Source organism: Typha angustifolia, chromosome 13 (assembly GCF_048772165.1).
Source record: "Typha angustifolia cultivar Huaian chromosome 13, ASM4877216v1, whole genome shotgun sequence".
Taxonomy (NCBI): Eukaryota; Viridiplantae; Streptophyta; class Magnoliopsida; order Poales; family Typhaceae; genus Typha; species Typha angustifolia.
The window spans coordinates 6,263,378-6,285,384 of NC_133251.1; the positions used below are offsets into that span (position 1 = coordinate 6,263,378).

At 36.0% G+C, this 22,007-nt stretch overlaps 1 protein-coding gene across 2 annotated transcripts; it reads right to left on the reverse strand.

Moving 5' to 3' along the window:
* Positions 1 to 1,969: 1,969 nt before the first annotated feature.
* Positions 1,970 to 12,494, reverse strand: LOC140774852 (7-dehydrocholesterol reductase). Of its 2 annotated transcripts, XM_073118001.1 has the most exons (14): positions 12,298 to 12,494; positions 11,297 to 11,519; positions 9,765 to 9,820; positions 8,203 to 8,305; positions 8,061 to 8,126; positions 6,490 to 6,603; positions 5,852 to 5,978; positions 4,545 to 4,645; positions 4,275 to 4,400; positions 4,119 to 4,183; positions 3,881 to 3,962; positions 3,720 to 3,802; positions 2,535 to 2,644; positions 1,970 to 2,277 (listed from the first exon to the last, which is right to left on the reverse strand). In XM_073118001.1, the coding sequence occupies exons 1-13, from the start codon at positions 12,387 to 12,389 to the stop codon at positions 2,578 to 2,580; spliced, it is 1,305 nt and encodes a 434-aa protein (XP_072974102.1). In that variant the 5' UTR covers positions 12,390 to 12,494; the 3' UTR covers positions 1,970 to 2,277; positions 2,535 to 2,577. The 2 variants fall into 2 exon arrangements, with proteins under 2 accessions (XP_072974102.1, XP_072974101.1); XM_073118000.1 differs by having other exon boundaries at positions 1,970 to 2,644; positions 12,298 to 12,493.
* Between the last annotated feature and the right edge of the window lie 9,513 nt (positions 12,495 to 22,007).

Genomic DNA, 22,007 nt, shown 5'->3' on the forward strand with positions numbered 1-22,007 from the left:
CTTAATTTATAAACAATAAGAATAGAAGGCTTTATTTCTAATATAGCTAAACTGTAGGGTGTTACTTGTGATTGTTTCCTCATATTCGGTTCCGTTGGATGCTTACGAGTTGCATTACGTAGGATGCTGAGTTTACTCCTTTGCCCCTGACACTGTCAACTATCAAGGGTACTTAGGGAGGTACCGGGAGGGACAAATTCGTACATCTCATCGTAGTTGATTTAGCTTGGAAATTTTGCCGTGTTACACGAGTTCATGTCGGATTAGTGAAGTAATATTAATTAAGCCTCCGTATCATCATTTCTCTAACACATTTTTCGATGATTAATTAACGAAGGAGCTATATTAGAGGTTTAACATAAATAAATAATAGAATCTATGTGAAACTGGACAATAATCCAGAGGATCTTAGATGTATAGTTAACCCTATTTTTAAATATGTTTACTCAAACATAAGTAAAAGGGGAAAGAAACTCAGCATCTTGGATGAGTTGTATCAGATTATGTAAGTCGATCATGGAGACAAATATGATCCGAGTTAATGTGTTTACATTAGTAAGAATATGTTAATCGTTGTTACTTTCAACTTTTTAGAGCATCTCCAACCCGGTTCTAAAACTCTAAATTTGGAACCCAACGAAGCTCCAATCTGACTCCCAATTTGGAGCCAAGTGGAGTTTTGAAGCCCCATCTAAAAATTTGGAGCTCAGCTAAATACCAATTTTGCCCTACAAAACTTAATCTAAAAATTTAAATTCCATTAGTATCTTTTATTAAATAATCTAATTAATTAAACTGAATATATAATTAATTTTACTAATTATTTTTTAATAAAAATAATACTATTAGAATGCTCTCATTGAGATCTTTCAAATGAATTTAATATTAAATTATTTAAGTTATTTTAAATATTTTATTTTTATTTTGTATAATATAATTTCGATGTTTTTAATTAAAAAATAGTAATCTTAAATTATTTCTGAAACTATTGAATATTAATATAAAAATATCAATGAGATTTTTTTAATCATATCTTTTTTATTAAAAAATAATAATACTAAGATGACCTGAGTTGGCTTAATTATCTAAATATATGCATTGAGAAATACTCGCCCTTCTGAAATGTTGATTGGGTGAAAATGGCTCCAAAGGACAAATGAACCTTAAGGAGTTGATCCATTAAACTTAAGCCTATTAAGTCTTGTTGGATTGGAAGAGTGAGTCTAACCATCAAATTAAGAATGACCCAAAATTGGCTCGGGCCAAATGAGACCCAAACTCTCATCGGTTTGACATTGTTAGGCCCAGGCCGACCGACCTGGCTCATTAAATCTAGCCCCGCCCACCAGATGATCACCTTTAAGCTTGACTCGGCTCATGGCCTGCCCTTCTTTTGTATGCTTCCCATCTCCCTCCCAGAGTCCTTTTAAAGCATAATATTCAGGATGCTCATGGGGTGAAGGTAGGAGGCACATAAAACTGCAATGACAATTAGAAAAGAATTGTAGTCTCTTCTGTTTTTATTCAATTGTGGGCATACACAACATCATTTGATGCCAAGATTGCTGCTTGATCCTTACAAGTAGATGTTGATGGCCTGCTGAAGTAGTGGCAATGAAAGTACATGCAAATGGAATGAGAAGGGAGCTTATCTGGAGATCCTATGGCTAACATGGTTCCTTGTAAGCAGCAGTACATGGCAGCAGAAAGACACTAAACATGGTTCCTTTGAGATAGGGGAGTAAAGATACAGTCCAACATTGTGGCAAGTTAGTGAAAGACTGAGCTTAGTTTGGCAACACAGTTCGGTGAGCATGCTTGTTCACTTGCCAGAGAACATTCAGCACACCTTGAATGCAAAAGCTGGGGGTCAAGGTGAATACAATGGATATAATGAACAAGCACTGTAAAATCCATGACAACGAAATCATCTTAGCAGTTTTTCCTAGTATGCCATGAAGCCAAGGTGTACTTCAGATAAATGGCAATGTATCATGTTGTAGATATGAATATGAAAGCACCAACAAGACAACAGGAGGTTATTAAGCAACAAATAACTAGATGTGCTTCAGTACTTTGCAAGACTCTAGGTTGCATTGGAGTCAGAAGAAGAAGAAAAATACCCAATGCAAAGACTAGCTATTACAGCTGCAATCCAGTTTTTGAAGAGAATACAAGAACTTCATTTCCTTCATCTGCTTAGACATCCCTGTAATTCTACTCAATTGAAATTGTCAAATAGATTCCCGGGATGCCTTCGGCAGGTGTCCTCGAGTGCTGCACTTGTTCATCAAGATATTGCGTAAGCATCTGATTCATCCAGATACTCAAAAGGCAATAATTTTTGGGCATACACAGAAAGTAGTTATAGCTCATACAATTATGGCTCATTGGTAAATCATGCGTTATTGCTTTGGTTGGCAAATCATGAAGCTTCTACACACAGATAATGTTACAAAAGCACTAGCAGATTCGCATCATAAATAAGAAACTCTACTAGTACTAGCTAATTATTTCTCTTAGATTTGTCTCACCATATAAGGCTGATGTAGTCTCATAGATCTTACGTCAACAACCTCAGTAGATACCAGGTACAATCCTGTAAGGCACTTTATTGCAGTACATCTTCCAGTATTTGCCATACCTGCAAACAGTCATGAACACATCATGCCAGAACTACTCAAAAGGCAGTCAAACTTCAAATGTAACCTCCTAAAACTGCAAAGCTCAATTCTTCATCCTAGTTTCTAGAGAGCACATTCTTTAGAATATCAGATGGAGATTAAGGAAAAGAGAAAATATTAATCCATGATCAAGAGCATGCAAACAGCAAATTGTTTGAGAAAGATAGCTTATTCTTGTTTCACTTTCTGGTGAGTTGAGTATCTAGTGGCGAACATCTAAAAGAACAAAATTTACTTCATGGGCTCCTGTAAGCTGAAACGAGGCTTATGAAGTATCATCAGAATATTTGAAACTCAACAATGTCCCAGGTTCAATTTCCAAAAATAATACTTATCTCTTGATAAAGGGAGCAGGTTCCAAGCCACAGCCTAATTTTAGCATAATATCCTTAGAGACTCAATCGTGACAGTGCTTATCTTTCCTCAGTAAGGCCACATCAAAATATGCACGTAAAAAGTAATATACTAATATGTACTTAATACTCATATAATGATCCAGAACAAGTTTGTTTTGTTTATGTTCAACACTTTGACCCATAGAAACAGCCTTTTCAGAAAAAGCAGTACTGCCGTGCACATCTTACTTTCCCCAAAACCATTCATTGTTGAGAACCTAGCACATAGAATGCCTTACTGTCTTACATTTTAAAGAGTTAATTGCATCTGGTAAGTTTTCACTGGATATTAAGAGTTGTTTAATGGTCTTAGATTAATATGTAAACAATAAGCATTCTAACATAAGCAATTGATCTAAAAACTTAAAACAGTTAGATGCAGACCACCAATGCATATATCATGCCTTAAGACGCCACATCACGAGCGGCCCCTATTGCATTGCACGTGGAAAAATGATTTCTAAGAAGATTGGGAACTTCGTATAAATACTAGAAAATAGGGACTAAATGGGGCTTGACGAGGTTTAGACTCACAACTTCCCTAAAAACTACCTCTCATACCATATTGGATGTCCAGTTGACCAATACTACGTCACACATACAAAGTTAAAACAGAATGATGAGGACCAGATTTACTTACTTGGATGAGCACCGATCATCGTCCCTTTTTGCTCGATCAAAAAGAAGAATAGTCAAAAACAACACATAGAAGTAAGGCAGGAACTGCATAAGGTACAAAAAAGGAACACATTAGAAGTATCCTAGAAAACTAATTATGGATGAATATTACACAATGAGTACATGATTGAGAAGGGCAGGTGCAGTCCAGAAAAATGCAGATAGTATCTCTGGCACATAGTGGAAATGACGAGATAATCCCCACCTATAGCAAAAGTTTAATTAGTGCATCTTAGTTGAAAGCTTTTTAACTATTAATGAGATAAAGCTTTCTAGTTAAAAGAAAATGTCACGTTAAATATTCATCTCTGGTGACATAGCTAATGCAGACATATTACAAAAAGAGCCCAGAAAGACTCACCATCCAGAAGTTAGGAGAAGGCTGGTTTTCGTTTCACCTCTTGTGGTGTTATATGAGGCCACTATCTGGAATTTAGTCATGAACATAGTGAACAAGAGATTCCCCTAAATTGCAAAATAATTAGAATGACATTGAAACACTCGAGAGGATAGCAACCTTTGATGGAGCTCTTCCCCAAATCAAGCACTTGCCATTTGTTCTACGGAATACTTGGCGTTGTCTATCACAGTCATAGTTGATATATATGCAGAGAAGTCCGGCAGCAAGTATAAAAAGAGCAAGCTGCAGCATGTCAAAGCCATTAAATCTTCAAGTTAAATACTTGTTAACAAAAATTATGAATAAATTATGGACGAGAAAGCAAATCTTTCCACTGAAAACTTCAATGTGTTTCTTATGACTGGTGTAAATATCAAATTAAATTACCTGGGTACCCAGATTCACCGGGTGGTTAACAAGGTACATCCCAGGAGAAGTATAGACAGATGGGACCCAAACCAAGCAACCCCAGCAGATGTAGAAACCAGCTGATAAAGAACACAATGTCAGTGAGAAGTTAACTATAATTATGGCATTCACAAAAGAAAGAAAAATGTCATCTAAGTCAAGATTATAACTGGACCCTTTTTGATATCATACACAATACATAGCGGATGATATTAGTGCTCCAGGCACCCAGTCACCAAAGTAAGTTTGAGAGGAAAAGGGCATCCTAGTGCCATCCAAGACACCATTAAATGTAGTCGGGAGAGGATAAGTTTCACGTAGCCCTACCGTGGTTCCATGACCAAGTTTTTTAACCCACAATGCAATAATGGATGCTGTCAAGCCTTACCATCACAATAAGGAATGCCCTCCGAAACTCAAAAGTGCAGTAATACTTAGGGTGGTTTCTATGTCCACAAGTGTACTCTAGTGTTTCTCTTTTAAGAACATGGCATGCTAAGAAAGAGCATTGAAGATGCATGTATTTTCCGTTGATGCAAGCCCTTCAATAAAGAAGCAGTAGAGTACATGTCCCTCACAATGCAGATGAAGTATTCAATCATTAGCCATCTCAGATGCATAAAATAGCTCTGAAATTTTGTCGCAAGAAATTCGACTTCAGAAATGACTTCCAGGTACAGCCAGTTCAGGCAACATAACAAGATAGATAGTTAGCCTATTGGTAAAATAGTAGTGCTCCAAGAATTTAACAAGGTGGAACATCCTTAGAAATCCATTTCTTTTAAATTGGGAAAAAGAAGACTTACCTTAATTATCTGCAGAAGTCTAGTAATTTTTTTCATAACTTGATCCTAGAAGACAATGCATATCTGGTGATCAGTTATATAGTTATGTATTCTGCTACTTCTGTAGAAGAAAGGATTACTGTTCTACTTCTGTAAAACTAGAAGAAAGGATTACAAATACGGCCTTTCATGATTGCACTATTTTTAATTATACAATGATGCAAATCAGGGATGCCATTAGCAAAAGAACAAGCATTACTGAGGGAAAACTAACGTTAAAAACAACTACCCCTTACAAAATCTTAATAAAGTATAGGCTATGTTAATGTCAACTTGAAAGACTAATGTTTTCACAATCTATCTTACGCTGCAAAGGGAATCTGGAAGTAACTCTTCTTCTAGATTCACGTTAATCTTTGACTTCCATTTACATAACACAGAAAAAGAGCAAACATGTTAAGTTCATTCCTTGAAATTGAGACATATAAAGCAATTCTCCACCTCTGTCATGTGCGATATCCATAGTGCACCAGTATCCAGACTCCCACCAAAAAAACTTGGTGATGTAGACCAGCATCAGTAGAGTATTCACAAGCATAGAATCAGCCACTTGTCCATTTAATTCATACTGCAAAACATGAAATTATATGTAGAAAGATTAGAAGGGCATATTTTGTAGTTTTTAATGCAACCCTTGAATGAATTTCTGACTCAAAGATATGGCATTAGATTATAAAAGAGAAGAAGTCTTCTGTCTTTTCTTAAAGATGAGAATAAGATAAGGGAGCAACTATATGTACAAATCAGCATATGATATATGGATGATCATTTCCTAAACAAGTTCCTCTTGTTAAAGGCAACATATTTTCCATTTTGACATGCACATTTATGACTATCTCAGGTGATATCCTCTCATAAGTCAAAACATCTTGAAAGTGAGTAGACAAAACACACAAAACTATATGCATCTATGAAACCTAACGGTCAACAGTTATGTAGTATAACAATCATGGAATAGTCAATAGAACTTTTGATTGATAGAGCTAACGACAAAGTGAAAGAAAGCAAGATAGAAATTAATATATAGGTGAGTTCAGACAAGCAGTAATGAATAATAAAATAACAAATACTATACTGACCTGTTTGATGCAATAAGTCACAGCAAGAACAGCCCATGACATCATGCCAAATCGGCAGTTTGTGAACACCTTGATATCAAAATGTTTACCGATTCGAGGATAAAGTTCCATTCCCTGCATAAGGTACATATATCTCAAGCAACTAGTTCAATGAAGCATATACTTCCGGTCAACTGTACATGCAAATTGAATTTTCTTTTCAAATAGCAAAATTTCTTTAGCTATTCTTGGTAGTTCATCAATTGAACAAATGCTAAATTGCTCATTTTTCATATGGTAAAAACTTATGACTGGATAAATTGAAGGGATCACACTACAAAATCATGAGCAAACAATTTACTCTATGTCCTTCAGAAAGAATATTACCAGCTAATAATGTAGCATCAGCATCATCCTTCTCTCTCCCTCTTATCCTTTAAAAGTCTACTAGCTAATAATTTAGTATGAGCATCAAATTTTTAGTCTTCAATTAGTCAACTAATGCCTATGGTAAATTGATAAAATCATAAAACCACTGCATTCATCAGCCCCTTGTTAGAAGTTGTGAATACCGTGATCTTCAAAATTTCATATAGAATTATAGATGCTTCAACGACCTGAAAAGAAAAGGATGATGTCTTCATCCTGCTGTAGACATATGAATTAAATTGAAGTATTCTTTTTCCTATTTTTTTAAATAAACATTAAGATTAAAAAAACCAATGTTGTAATCAAAGTGACAAAGGACCAGATAATGGATTGTTCACAAATAAGGTTCAATAATAAAAATTCTGTCAGCCAGGCCAATTTGATAGTCATTCACGGGAAGAGAATCAGATACTAACTCATAATCATTAGTGGTACTTGTACTTATTTATTTTTGGTTAATACCAGCAAAATGTTTTGCAAGGGAATAGTTTAAATTATTAAATCAAAAATGGCAATCTGTACAGTCTTCCACAATTAAACAGTTCTGATAATATTTTTCCAATTCGCATTTAGATTTTTGTTCTTTTTTCCTTTTTGCATGTCCAACTATGTTAATTCCAGTTCTTCCAGAGGAAACTCTTATGTTTTCTTGCAGAAAAATAAAGAAAAAAGAAGAGTTGTTCTTGGTTGAACATGAGAAAAGGTGATCCTGAAAGGAACATTACATCAACTTCATGCTGACTTAAAACATTACAAACTAACATGATCTTTTATAGTTGATATCTTCTTGAAAAGTCTTTACAAGCACTGTGCATTACCTTGTATTACCCTAAATTTGATGGAGATACAAGGGAGGTCTGGAAAAGGTAATTTCAGTTGTGAAAAGAACAGGGATGCAAATCTAGATAAATATATGAAACCTAATTTAGAAGAAAAAATAAAAGTGCTGTCAAAGGATCTTATAAGGGTTAACAGAGCAAAGCTAAATATGGATACAAAATATTCCACGAGTCAATCATTGCTTAGAACATAAACCATATTATTGTGTCTGCTATCATAGGAGTCCACTTCTAATGACCAGAAGTTGAAATTTGCCAGGAAATGAAACAGATAATAATGTTAGTCAAAAGGTAAATGGAAGATAAGATGCTTGCAAGACTCACCCAGTAGAAGTCAATTATCACATTGCCAGAGGATCCAGAATCAGATGAAGATGGTGCCACGTGACCCTTAAGAGAGATGGAGGATTTATAATACAATATATGGGGGGATATAAGAAAAAATAAACATTGATAGTCGACTTACTTTTATGTACAAGAAAATGCAGAAGACAAAGCTACCCACAATTAGTGCTGCATAGATCTCCCCCAAATGATCATATACGATTGCAGGGTTAAATATCCCAAACCTAATGGAGAGGTAAGTTAGTGACTACTGGCAGAGTACTGTAACTCTCATTGAGGAAACCAATAGAAACAGCATTAGTACATAAAATATACAGAGAATTACAGGCATAGAATTGTGTTATACAGTTAAATTCAAATTGATAATTGCGCACAAATTGAGAAAACAAGAAAAGCTATTGGCACCTAGATGTGATAACATAAATAAATTGTCTAATAAAAAGAGTAGAACAACAATACTATTACCTTAGATAGGAAAGAGGCTGGATCATATATGACATGGGCAATTGGTCTAGAAAGCATAAGATATCTTTATGTTAAAACAAATAGAACTGGTCATATTTACACCTTTGGAATGCAACAGGCATTTTTATAGTATTGACCACCAAAGCGCAACCCACCAAACCTAATCCTGAAGTAAGAATCCTAGCTACTAGATGTGTAAAGAATCTAAGCCAGGATTGCAGAGCAGCTATCCAGCTACATATTCCTTAAATGCTTCAGCCTTCATTTGGGTTAAGATCGGGTCTTCCTAGGTAAGTTCTGGCTCGCAAAGGCCTACATACCATATTTAGGTCAAGTGGGTAACTCAAATAAATTGTTAAAACAACCTCCAAACATTTTAATAATCAAATAAGTTCACTTAGTAATATAAGTACTAGATTTTCAATAATGAGATATGTACATTGGAAGAAGAAATTTTAAAAACTAAGATATTCAGCAGATTATGAACTTGATATATGACAGAGTTTCAAACTAGGTCTGCCGAATGTTGAGTTTACAACTACATAAATAATAACATCATCCAGCTAGATTTGCAAAAATACAAAGCATACCAAAGTCCAGAATCAATTAGGTCAACCGGGCTGATGGTTAGCTTTAAGTGAGCAAAATACAATTACAATCAGGACTAAGTATATCATATATCCATAGTTTGCATGCATTCCCGATATTCTGGTCACTACCACCATAGGCTACAGTGGTAAACTACATGATGATTTTGCAATACTTGCAGCTAGTGCTTTTATAAGCATATGGCACATGCTTCCTAGGTTCCCTTTCTTGTTGACATGAATAATTTCCTTCATGAAAAACTCTGCACTTATGCGAAGGAATGAATGAGCAATGAGGTGAGCTTAACAGTGAAGGGGTTTGATAGAGAAAATCGCAGTGAGGTATGCTTGGCACCGTAAAATCAATCATACTATAGTTATATGAATGGGCTTGTTAGACAAAAAAAAACGATGCTTCCTTAAATTATTATCTGACCCTTACTAAAAAAAGTTATAGTAACTAGTAAGATATGTAATGGCCATGCAAGGACTAAAACCAAAGATATAAAAGCATTGTAACAAAAAATGAGAAAAGAAACTGAGAATTAGACAAATTATTGAAGAGCTACTTGATTAAAAATGAGTAATCAAGACCAAAGACAAGTTCTACTATGTGATAGGTAAGACTTACCACCAAAGACATAGATATGTTAACAACGTTACTGCATAAGCTTGCAAACCATTGGCCTACAAGAAAAAGAAAAACTATATCAGATAATGCTTTTTATTGAAATGATAAAAGTAAGAACATATATCAGTCCACATTCCACAAGGTCAGTAGATTGCTGCTTTTGTTGTTTTAACGGCAGGATCTCCCATAGTGCTTCTCATTTCTTCACTAGCTGTCTATCATTTGCCAAAGGAGATTGGTCGGACATTTGAACCACACAATCAATCAAAGTTTTAAAAGACCAGAAGCAATAGGCTGGCAAATAAGGGACCATCTAACTACTGAGCACTAGTGGTTTCTACACGGCCCCATGAAATCAAGGCAGCTCAAGCAAAAGTACACAAAAAAATTAAATAAAGTAAAAATACACAAAAATTACATAAACTAATGCTAATATTAATACATAAACCAACAAAATGATATACTGCATATCTACTGAAAACTAGGGCTGTCAAACAATCACCAGCTCAAGCTTCGCTTGATATATATTCAATTTAGCTTGACCAGATTATAGATGAGCTGAGATCGATTCATTCTTTTAGGCTCTAAATTGATTTTTTGACCTGAGACTGATCATAGGCAGACTTGCACATGCTCGGCTCGATAAGGCTCGAAATATTGAATGTGCATGTATAGGTTACATCCTAATAGAAATCTAAGGGCTCAGATCGACTGCACAAATTTACATTTCGGTCCAATTATCAGTTCAAGCTTGACTAAATCAAGCTCGACCAAAATAGTCTTAAGATTAAGCTCGAATGTAAACAAAACGAGGCGAGCTTGATTTTAGGCCTCAACTAGATCAAGCTCAGCTCTATTATACCCCTCCTAAGGACATAGTAAACCCACATACTTGGCAAACTATACAACATTTTTAAGATTTTCAAGCCTACTAACATACTCAAACATGATAAGAGCTACTGAGGCAGACAAGCAACCCAAGTGAAGCCTAGGTATACCTTATCCAAGGAGGAATTTAAACAATAAGGGAGTCATTTTTTCAAAACAATGCAACCAATATTCTTCTTTTTCTTCTCTTCTATGTTTAGATGCTCCTAATTAGTGCATCAATTAACTGGTGAATATTGTGATGCAAAATGCTAATCATGAAATAATTTCAACTTGTATCATTACACTGAATATGTAAAATATGTAGTACTAATTGAGAGAGCTAAGATAATTTCTTGCAATTTTAAAAGGTTCAAAATTAAAATAAAAGGTAGGATACAGGAACATAGATAATCTTGCTCTTATCTTTTAAAGTTTCAAATTTGTAACCACTAAATGCAGATAATGGACATAACAAATAGCAACATCACTATCATGGATTATCAAGTTTTGAGATTCAACTTTGATCATATGCAAGCTGCCCCTCATTTTCTGTCATATCGAGTAAGTTTGAAACCTTTTCCTGGATTAACAATTGTTCTGCATGCCAAATCAATGCAAGATGTATCTAATATCATTCTTGGAATAATTTATGTGATACAAACCTTGTAGACAGGTATATTTCCAGATGGAGAAACGGGGCCTTCAAACCTTTTCCCAGGAAGCGCAAGCTGAAGCACAGCTTCAAAAGCAGCAAAACAAGCAATAATCTTCCATGCAATCAGGGATGGCACTGGACAGATATTTTTAAGACCCTGCAGCCCATGTTGCTTGAGATACTCATAAGTTTGCAATACCGAACCATCAGCATGAACCATGGTGTACCATCTGCGACAAAAAAGAGAGTAATAATTCAAGCTACATCTTCCTGCATCTTCAGTGATAATCTCAAGAGAAACCTGATAAAATAGATTTAGTAGACGAACACCAGGAGAAACGAAGTTGGCAACCAGAGGTACACCCATTGAGGATCCGAATTTTAGTAATTATTCTGTATATGTCCCAGGTGAGATATCCCTTTCTGCAGCTAAATTAGAGTAATTCCCAGAACTCAGGGACTCTAAATATGCACAAATTTAACACGGATTTTCTTTATCAAGACATATTATTTAACCACTTTAACAATTTACTGAACAGTTCGTGGGAAAAACAAAACGAAAACATAAAAGACATCCTCTAAGGTTAGATCTTGAGTCTCTCGGTGAACAACGTACAAAATACTCAATAGTATGAATGCCCTGACCCGGCATTCATATAAAGAAGCTCTCTCGGATCCAAAGTTGGCTGCTTACTAAGATCCACAATTTATTTAATTAAAGAGAAATGTTTCTGATCCAAACCAGAGTCACAGAACGATCAGCAAAGCGTGATCAAAGAAGCACAGAAGCCCAGTTCCAAGATTTATTAAGTTCAACAACAAAAGGAAACATTAAAAAAAAGTACCATAAAGAAAAGGAGGTCACGGATCACCGTCCAACCTAACAATTCGCAAAAACAAAACAAAAAAATGTTCCAAAAAAATTACAAAGAGGTTATCAAAAAACCATAAAAAAGGTGTCAAAAAGTAAACAAAAAAAAAATCCAAAAGAAAGGGGAGAGAGCTCACATTAATATGACAAAGGGAGGACAAAGCGTGAGGAGCGAGATCATGGAAGTGTAGGTCACCAGCGCCGAGTGCACCGTCTTCGATTCCCCCATCTCTCTCTCTCTCTCTCTCTCTCTCTCTCTCTCTCTCTCTCTCTATTTTTCTCTGTCGCAGGATGATGCGGAATAAATAATATCTCCTCTTTCCGATTGCAGTGTTCGTACTTCGTATCTATTGTAAGTTGCACAGGTAGAAATGGCCCCCGCCAACCCCTCATTAACTTATCGTATGCGGCGAGTCCATTATTAACCTAAAACTTTTGACTATTTCCGCCCACTTAACCTCACGAATAACCCCTTCTTCTTTTTTTAATTCCCCTTATTTCAAAATAACATTTAAATATAAATAATAATTATATTCTAAACACAACTACTATTTATCAAAATTATATCCACATTAATTCAATTACTAATTTACCCTTCATATTTATTCTACCTATCTATTTTATATTAAATTAAAAAGTACTTATTACAATTTCATAATAAATTAATAAAATTATATTTTTCAAAGATTATATATTATTTTTCACTCTTTTTTCTTTTTTTCTCGCTTTATCTCCTAAAATAAATTTAAGTATATTAAATAAACGCATGTTTTTATCATATTTTTGTATGATTGATATTATTCTAGATGCAGCATTAAAAAATTTATTTAATCGTATTCAATTTTGTATCTAAGTATCTTCAAATTTGATCTATAAATTAGTTGTATACGATGAAAAAATAACAATTACGAGGCATCCCAAAAAAAATTAAGGGGGGGTAAAAGTGTAATTTCACGAAATAGCAACAAGGGTGAATATAAATATAACTAACAATTTACATTAAAGTATTATGGAAGTTCAATTTTTTAATGAAAAGAAATCTGAATCTCAAACGGGTGGGTCCCAGCCTCTATGACATGTTGGTCGTTGGTCACGCTGCCCGACGAGAGAGATTATGGCTTCTTGGGTCATGTTTTACTCCCACTTGGACTCCTCATTAGTAAACTTCCATTGCGTAAAACAAACCATCGCCGGGGGCCCACCACCATGTTCACCGTTTGTAATGGTTACCGTCGATTGCACCCAGTTTGGTGAACGTTGCTCGTCCCAGCTCCCGACAAGCTGTGCTCGACGACGCCAGAAGAGCCAGCTTTTTCCTCTAACGGAGTTGTGCACGTCGCTCTCACGTGGTCCATCTATTCAGCTGAGTGCTCGATTGTGCTGCATCTCTGGTCCTAAGTTTGCCATGTGCAGCATCTTTTTGCCCACACATATTTAGAGGTGATCATCCGTCGATGCGGGCCGGGCCGGACCGAGTTCGGGCTGGGCAGTGGGCATTGTGTTAGCCAGCCCGCCAACGGATGGGTAGGATCGGGTCAAGTTGGGTTCGAATCGGATTAAAATAGTTTAGCCCGTTACTGTCTGTCGACCCGTGAGAGAACAGGTTGGCTTGGCCGTGCTCCGCCTCCCTCCTCTCCCACTCTAGCTTCTTCTTCCTCCCCTTCGATACCAAAACCCTTTCAACCCCTTCATCTCATCGTGCAAATAGAAGACAAAGTCTCGTTTTCCCGCTCCTTCCATTTAAGAATCTACGTGGAAAGAGATAGGCCGGTGCTCGTCCTAGTGCTGATGATTATCCTAGTGGCAGAAAAAATAGCAAAAATCAAACAAGTTGTGGATGAAGGAGATGAAATAGCAATTTACTTTGGAGGTTGGTGCTCATCCCTGGTAGTCTTTCGGCTTCGGCGAGGCAATTCGGCCGACGGCGGCCTCTCCACGCCACGCGGCTCGATGAAATTAGAAGCGGTCGCGCGATGAGAGGACCTCCTCACCTAGTTACCGGCTCACCCTGAAATCTAAATCCCCAAATTTAATGTGTTTTCTAGTCTCTACTCTCTAGACTCTAATTAGTAGAACATATTTTATATATAAGCATATACTCAATTCAGATCAGTGATTCATTGATTCTAGACCTGTCAGATCTTTGATGGAAACCACTAGTGTGATCTAACAGTCTAGAATCACTGATTTGAGTGACTAGTGGTTTGCATCAAAGTGACAGACTCTTAGCAAAAAATAAATGAAGTAGGTGGAAATAAATTAGTTATAAAAAAATCAAATAGTTAAACAAAGGAGTAAGTGGAAAGATATTTTTGTAATTAAACAAATAGTTATATATAAAAAATAGGAAGAATTTTTTTTTCACATTCCAACTAGATTGGCTCCTAACCATATGTCTATCATTTGCATAATTTATTGTTAATTATGAAAAATAAAATAAAATTATATTAGCCATTAAGATCTAAATATTGAAATCCTATATTTTCTATTCCAAAATGATCGTCTTTTGCGATCTATACCATTCCAAAATGCTTCAATTATTTTTTTCCCCAAACATGATCTATATTCAACAATGAGCCACCCATTTGTACTGAAAGGAGATTCTAAAAGTACAATAGATATAGAAATAGTCAATATATCAGAGGCCATAGAGACAATAATAAAAAATATCATCTCATTTGTTTTTCATCATGCTAAAGTATCTATTTTATCCCTACTTATAAAATAATTAATTATAATATGCTTGAAGCTCGATGATTTCCCTCGATACTAATGAAGAAAACTCATCATTTTAAGTCAGGTAAGAAATGATTTTTTAGTGCTACCACTTAAAAAATAATAATAGAAAGCGAGACATATAGAAAGAAGAACTATATATAGAATAATCATTGAAAAGCCTTTCAAAATAATAGTTAATAATTATAGCACGAGAAACATAATCATCTTGTTTATCTTTATATAAATGATTAAAAAATCAAAATTATCAATATCTTTAAGTAGAACCGCCTGATAATGAAGCCAGAGTTCCCAAATCAGGTTGAGGTTGAGATGCTGGTGTAAGATTAATTAAATTTTTACCCTCTAGTTACGATTCTATATGATTATCAAAGTAATCCATATTGGAGAGAATTTACTAATTTGAAAACTAAAATTCTTGAAACCTTCAATCTGGAGAGAACTTAAAGAAATTAAAAAATTTGAGAATGTACGATAAATCTATAAGATTTATCATCTATTTATAAGCATGAGAAAATTTAAAAATTATCAAATTACCGCTATAAACTAGTTGTTTATTTTTATTAAAAGGGTAAAACGATAAAAAATTGTAGGTCCTATTTTGTGATTTTTCAGAATATTTATTTCTTTTTAGAATTTTTTACCGTTAGCTTATTTTTAAAAAAAGAATAATTTTGTTCCTCCCTAATTTCAGAAAGATAATATGTCTGAAAATTTTTAAAACTGTACAATTTCGGCAAGACGCACTGATGGGAGAGGCTTTCATACCGAGCTTTCGAATTGAGTTGATGGACGGGCTTCCAAGCCAAGCGAGCAAATGGCTTGCCCGTGCCACAAGCAGGGCACAGGCAGGCTGGGACGTTTAATCAACTCTACACATATTGTATTAATGCCCTTCAATCTCTAGGAAATATTTTATGACTTAATTACACTTTACTACATGTACTTTAACACCGTATAGTAAAAGTGCATAAATACTCCTAGAACTATAATCTTCATTTAATATCCTAAATTTACATATTGTGAGAAAAAAATATTAGATTTTATTAGTTGATAAATTAAAATTATCTATCTGACTTTACTTACTTCACCTTTTTTTCTTCTTCTTCTTCTTCCCTTTTCTACCTCTTTAATTCGTCACTACTTTCACATAACTTATATCCGACTTATTTACTCTCTACTTTGAAAAATGCCAAAAGGTATAACTTAGAGAAGAGATAAGATTGCCAGAAGTCATGCGAAAAAGATGTAGAGAGATATGATGTCTTTAGTATTGTTGTTGCTTGTGCTAAAAACCATATGGGAAAACTGTAGAGAAATAGGATAAAAAAGTTTAGGGCTCGGAAAGAAAGCAGCAAGCATTTTGTAGTTCAGCCGAATAAAGGAAACGAGGACAAAATTATCTAAAACTTTTTTTTTAAAAAGCATACTATATACGTGTACTTAACATATGAGTTTTATTTCATGGAAGGCTAAGCTAACAAATGCGTTTAATTGTAGATTTTTAAAAGTATAAGAGAGTATATATACACTTTTGTAGTACATAGTAAAATGATATCGATCAAAATATATTGGATAAAGTGTAATTAAGCTAAATTCTATTTCATCCTCTTCTTTAACTTATTTATGTTTTAATATTTTTTAATCTAAATCGATCATTGCTTTTTATTGTAAATATTTTTTTTAAAAACCTCATATTAAGGGGCATGATATTGTAGTAATTTTTTGGTTTTAAAACATAACTACTAAAATTCTAATATTATCTATGGCACTTTAGTAATTTGGCTTCCCTACTTTTGTCTTGACCTATTCTTATGATTTTCTCTCGTTAGGGCAACAAAGAGCCCATTGGATAATTAGAAGATTATTTCCATTTTGTAAGCATGAAGTGTCTCCTTTTGAGTATTATATTTATTTAATATAAATTCCTCTTTAGAAATCTAAGAGATCTTCTACCTCATGTTCTTAATTTTATAATTTATTTAAATTTGAAATTATTAATTAAATAAATTTAAGAACTTAAATGTTATAAGAATTTTTAAAAAAAATTATCGGCCATAATGGTTATTTTAAAATAATTAATTATCTAAATTTATTTATGGATTACAAGTTTGAAGAAATTTAAAAGCCTCAAACAACTATAAGTACTCCCTTTTTATGATAAACTATATCGGAAAATTTTAAGTCAAATACAAAGAATTGACTAGTGTCTCAAAAATAATTTCTTATATATTATTTTAATTGAGTTGGAGGAGTAATATTTGTTACGATCCGACCACATGGGTTAAGTCGAGTAAAGTTAAGTCGAGTCAAATTAGTTACTTAGTTTTAACTTTCTATTTTAAATTTTAATAAAATCGAATAATCCGCATGTGGATTCGATCCACTAAGGATTTTACTCTTATAAATATTGGTGGATAAGAATCATTGAGAGAAATTTGAGTTTAGCCGGTTATTATTTTCATCATTATCTTTTTACATTAGCCGTTAAATTGTCCTTATCTTCATACGAATAGATCATAATCGTAGATCTCTTTCAAGCATCCAAACCCTAGCCACCTTCTACCTCCAGCAGCTACCCTATTACACGGCCGTTTACCACCCTCCGACGACTTCCACAACATCAAAAATTACCGTTCTACCCTCCCTAACATATCTCTACTATTTTATTTTTATCTTTTCATCTTGACCTCCCATTTAGGTGAACCAAAACCATTAGAACCCTACCTCACGAGGCTACCTCCACTTAAATTTTCATAATCATCCTATAGACAAATCGTTCTAAATCTGGTTCGTAACATTGGTATCAGAACCAACGTTCCTCGGAAGATGGTAAACACGCGATCCAAGACCCACAAGAAGGGATCGACCATGGAGGACCAGGATCTCATCTTCGTTCCATTGGGAGTTGATCTAGTGCCCCCGCCACCACCACCACCAGTAGTTGACAACGAGCCACTGGCATGGGCGAAGGCAATTTTTAAAGATTTTTCTAACGAGATCACTAGATCCATTGCGAAGAGCGCTAAGAGGATGGACAAGGCTATTCAATCCTTGGCGACAGCCCTCCTAACTCAGCACAGCCACCTTGCGCTACCAGCATTGTCGGCCACAGCGGGACCAGGCTAGCCGCAGCCACCATTACCAACTCGTGAAGGAGGGGATGAGTCGGACCAAACTACGGCCTCAACCCCTCCTCCGGTAGCGGTGGGGACCCCTCCGGCCTTGTAGACCTTCCCAAACACAGTGCCACGCTAGAACCGCCCGCAATAGTGACCGCAAGATCATCTTCCCCACCCGCGGTGGGAGCTAGGACTAAAAACCCTATCTTCCCACCGGTGGCCATCCAAACGCTCACGACCCCTGCCACCACGACCGGTCCCTTCCACGGGACCCTCACACCCGAGCCCAGGCCACCTTTCACATCGGCACCAGCTAGAAGACCGCTAGCTGCGGCGGTTCATGCTGTAGTAAACCCGCAGCTGGTGGTCGCGGGTTTGACGCTCCCATGCCCACCGGTGGCCATGGCTAACTTCCTTCGGCAGATTGCTAGCCAGTGATGGCCGCCATAGCCATCGACAACCGTCGCGTGGCCGAACCCGACAGCCACAACCGCAGGAAGCTACCCATATGTCGGGGTGGCTCCGCCGCAGCTTCCTATTCACCACTGTTCCCCTACGGTGGGGCCTCTGGTCCCTTCCACAGCTGCTAGGGGCCGGTGGATCGGCCAACGACACTCCAAGACCACCGCTGCATCAGCTTGAGCCGGAGCTCGAGTTTGGCCCTCCACCACAGCTCGCCACCGTTCCACCGCCACAAGGACTAGCTAGGGGTCGACTACCGGCGACACTCGACCGAACCCAGCCATTGTCGCCCCCATGCACTCTGTGGTGGTGCCCCTAGGCCGAATTCCAAATTTAACCTTATGGTTAGAGTTAGGTTATTAGAATGAAGGAGATGAAGCGCACAATTTTTGAGGCAGGCTAAATTTTCGTGAACCAGTTTGATCACCTCATGCGAACCAGTTTGGAACCTATGAACAAGATCTCGAGCATGAGTATGAGCCCGAGGAAGAATGGTGGAATGAATTGGTGGGGTTGCGTCGCTAGACTAGGCCAAACTCGCATGTAGCCCGGGTGCGACATGAGCCAAACCCGTGGGCCTATGACCCACGAGACCAGCCTTGACTATGAGATCACTTCGCCCGTGATGACAGACCACATTTTGGGATCCAAACTCAAAACGTCAAGCTTGATTTCCCAAAATTCTCTGGAGGAGACCCACTAGACTAGACCTATCTAGCAGAGCAATTTTTCACGTATCATAGCACCCCCGACCACTAGAAGGTTCAGTTAGCCTCATTCCACTTGGAGGGCATGGCGATTAGGTGGTACCAGTCGACTGAGCGGACTCGACCATTCGAGTCTTGGCAGAATTTTGCCAATGCGATTTGTGCTCAGTTTGGTTTGACCTAGTATGAGGACTTTCAGGCCATACTGACTAAGCTAATTTTGTCAACAACAGTTTGAGCTTACCGGGAGGAGTTCGAGCGGATATGCAACCGTCACTAACTAGTCTGACTCGGCCTTGAAAAGTACCTTCATTAGTGGGCTTAGGCCTAACATTCAAGCTGAAGTCAAGACTTTGAGGCCCACTACTTCTGACGAGGCCTTCTCTTTAGTTGTTCTAATGGAGTCCAAGTTAAATCAGCTGAACCAGATCTCCAAGGAGGAAGAAGAAAGATGGCCCAAGCCCACGGCCCACTAGAGACGGCATTTGCCCCGACTCAACCTACACCAATGGCTCAACCTAACCGACAGATGATAACACACAGCTTTGTACCCAACGGCTTGGAAGAACGTCGAAAAAAATGCTTGTGTTTTTACTATGATGACCGATTTACCTCCGGTCATAAATGTAAGCGTTAGCCAGCCCATGCCATGTTGTATGAGTATAAAGACGTGAGAGACTAGTCACCTTGAGGGCAAGGTGTCAGAAGCGTGGTGGATTGTTACGATCCGATCACATGGGTTAAATCGAGTCAAGTCGAGTCGAGTCAAACTAGTTATTTAGCTTTATCTTTCTATTTTGAATTTCAAATAAATTGGATAATCTGCATGTTAATCTGATTCACTAGAAATTTTACTCCTATAAGAATGGGTGAAAATGTGTTGATAAGAATCATTGAGAGAAATTTGAGTTTAGCTAGTTATTATTTTCGTTCTTATCTTTTTACATTAGCCGTTAGATTATCTTTATCTTTATAGGAGTAGATCACAATCGTAGATCCATTTCAAGCATCCAAACCCTAGCCACCTCCTATCTCTAGCAGCCACCCTACTACACGGTCGTCCACCACCACCCTTGGCTGTCCACCACCCTCCGACGCCCACCATAACATCAAAATTTACCGTTCTGCCCTTCCTGACCTATCTCCACTATTTTATTTTTATCTTTTTATTCCGACCTCTGATTTAGGTGAAACTAGGGCCATTAGAACTCTACCTAATGAGGCTAACTCGATGAGGAAGATGAGGGAAGAGGTAGGGGAGAAGACTATTTGGAAGGAAAATGAGCAAACATATAAAACAGATAACAAGAAAGAGAAAGAAAAAGGTTCACAACTGGGAAATAACTCTTTTGGATATGGAAAGGAGAGAATTTGAGAAAGAAGATCACAGGGAGAGATGGATCACAACGGAGAAAAACTCTTGCGAGAGGAAAATTTTTTAATATGAAACGGTATGTTCGTTAGGCACACTTTTCCTGCTGGGGTGAATCCTCCTTCAGAGAAACAAAGACTAAGGCATTAAATTAGCAAGTTTTTGACCAACTAGCTATGTTCCAATTTATATTAATCAAAATAAATTACTTTTTAAATTTATTAGCAAATAGAGTCTAATTTACTGTATCCCTAATAAAAACGTATTAGCGTTTTATCTCTAAGCAAAAATGTTAATCATTTCAGCGTTTTTGTCTGATTTTATGCATTTTTATTAGGCTATAGTAAATTAAATAATATATTTTTGATAATAAGTTTGAGAGATAATCCGGTAAAAAAAATGTCCGGTACGGTAAAAGAAAAACTTTTAAATTAGCTATCAAACATATTTGATAGCATAGGAGACAACATGTACTTCTTAAGGTACAGAAAAAAGAAATAATTTAGAGGGTCTCTGCAGCAATAAATTGAACTTGTACCAAATAGGCAACATGAATTGGATATTACAAATGCATATATGTTAGTAACTTTCTCAATAGATATTTGTTTAGCAGAACATGGAATTGCCCTGGATAGTAATTAAAAGCAATTTTCAACTGGACAATAAAACTCTAAATTTGGAGCCCCGATAGAGCTCCAATCGGGCTTCAAATAGGGCTCTAAATTTAGAGCCAGCTATAATAGAGCTTCAAATTTATAGCCCCATTTAAAAATTTGAAGCCCAACTCCAATAATATTTAATTTTTAAAGATACCAATTTTACTTACAAAAGCTTAATCTGAAAATTTAAATTCTATCTGCATCCTTTATTAAATAATCTCATTGATTAAATTGAATATACAATTAGTTTTACTAATCAATTTTTAACAAAAATAATACCATTAGAATACTCTCATCGAGATCTTTAAAATAAGCCTAATATTAAATTATTTAAGTTATTTTAAATATTTTATTTTTATTTTGTGTAATATAATCTTGATGTTTTTAATTAAAAAAATAGTAATCTAAAATTATTTCTAAAACTATTGAATATTAGTCTTATATAAAGATATCTATGAGAGTTTTCTAATATTTTTTATTAAAAATAATAATATTAAGAGAACTTATTAAGTGATTTAAATATAATATATATATATATAAATAATAAAGATAGAGCCCGGTGCATTAGAGTACACCGGGCTCTTAGCTCTATATTTAGAGCCTCCCTTGGAGATGCTCTAAATCGATGTTCGAAGTAGCTAGAGCATCTTTAGGTAGGGTTTTTTTATTATTTTTTTAATAAAATTTTATGGTTAGAAAATTTTGATAGACATATTTATAATAAGACTAATTTTTAACGGTTTCAAAAATAATTTTAAATTATTATTTTTAATTAAACACATTGAAATT

Coding starts and splice junctions, on each gene's coding strand:
- LOC140774852 (XM_073118001.1), bottom strand. CDS start 12,389: ATGGGGGAATCGAAGACGGTGCACTCGGCGCTGGTGACCTACACTTCC. Junction 8,306..9,764: donor ACATATCTATGTCTTTGGTG/GTAAGTCTTACC, acceptor CCTCTCCATTAG/GTTTGGGATATTTAACCCTG. Junction 4,184..4,274: donor GGGGAAGAGCTCCATCAAAG/GTTGCTATCCTC, acceptor ACTAAATTCCAG/ATAGTGGCCTCATATAACAC.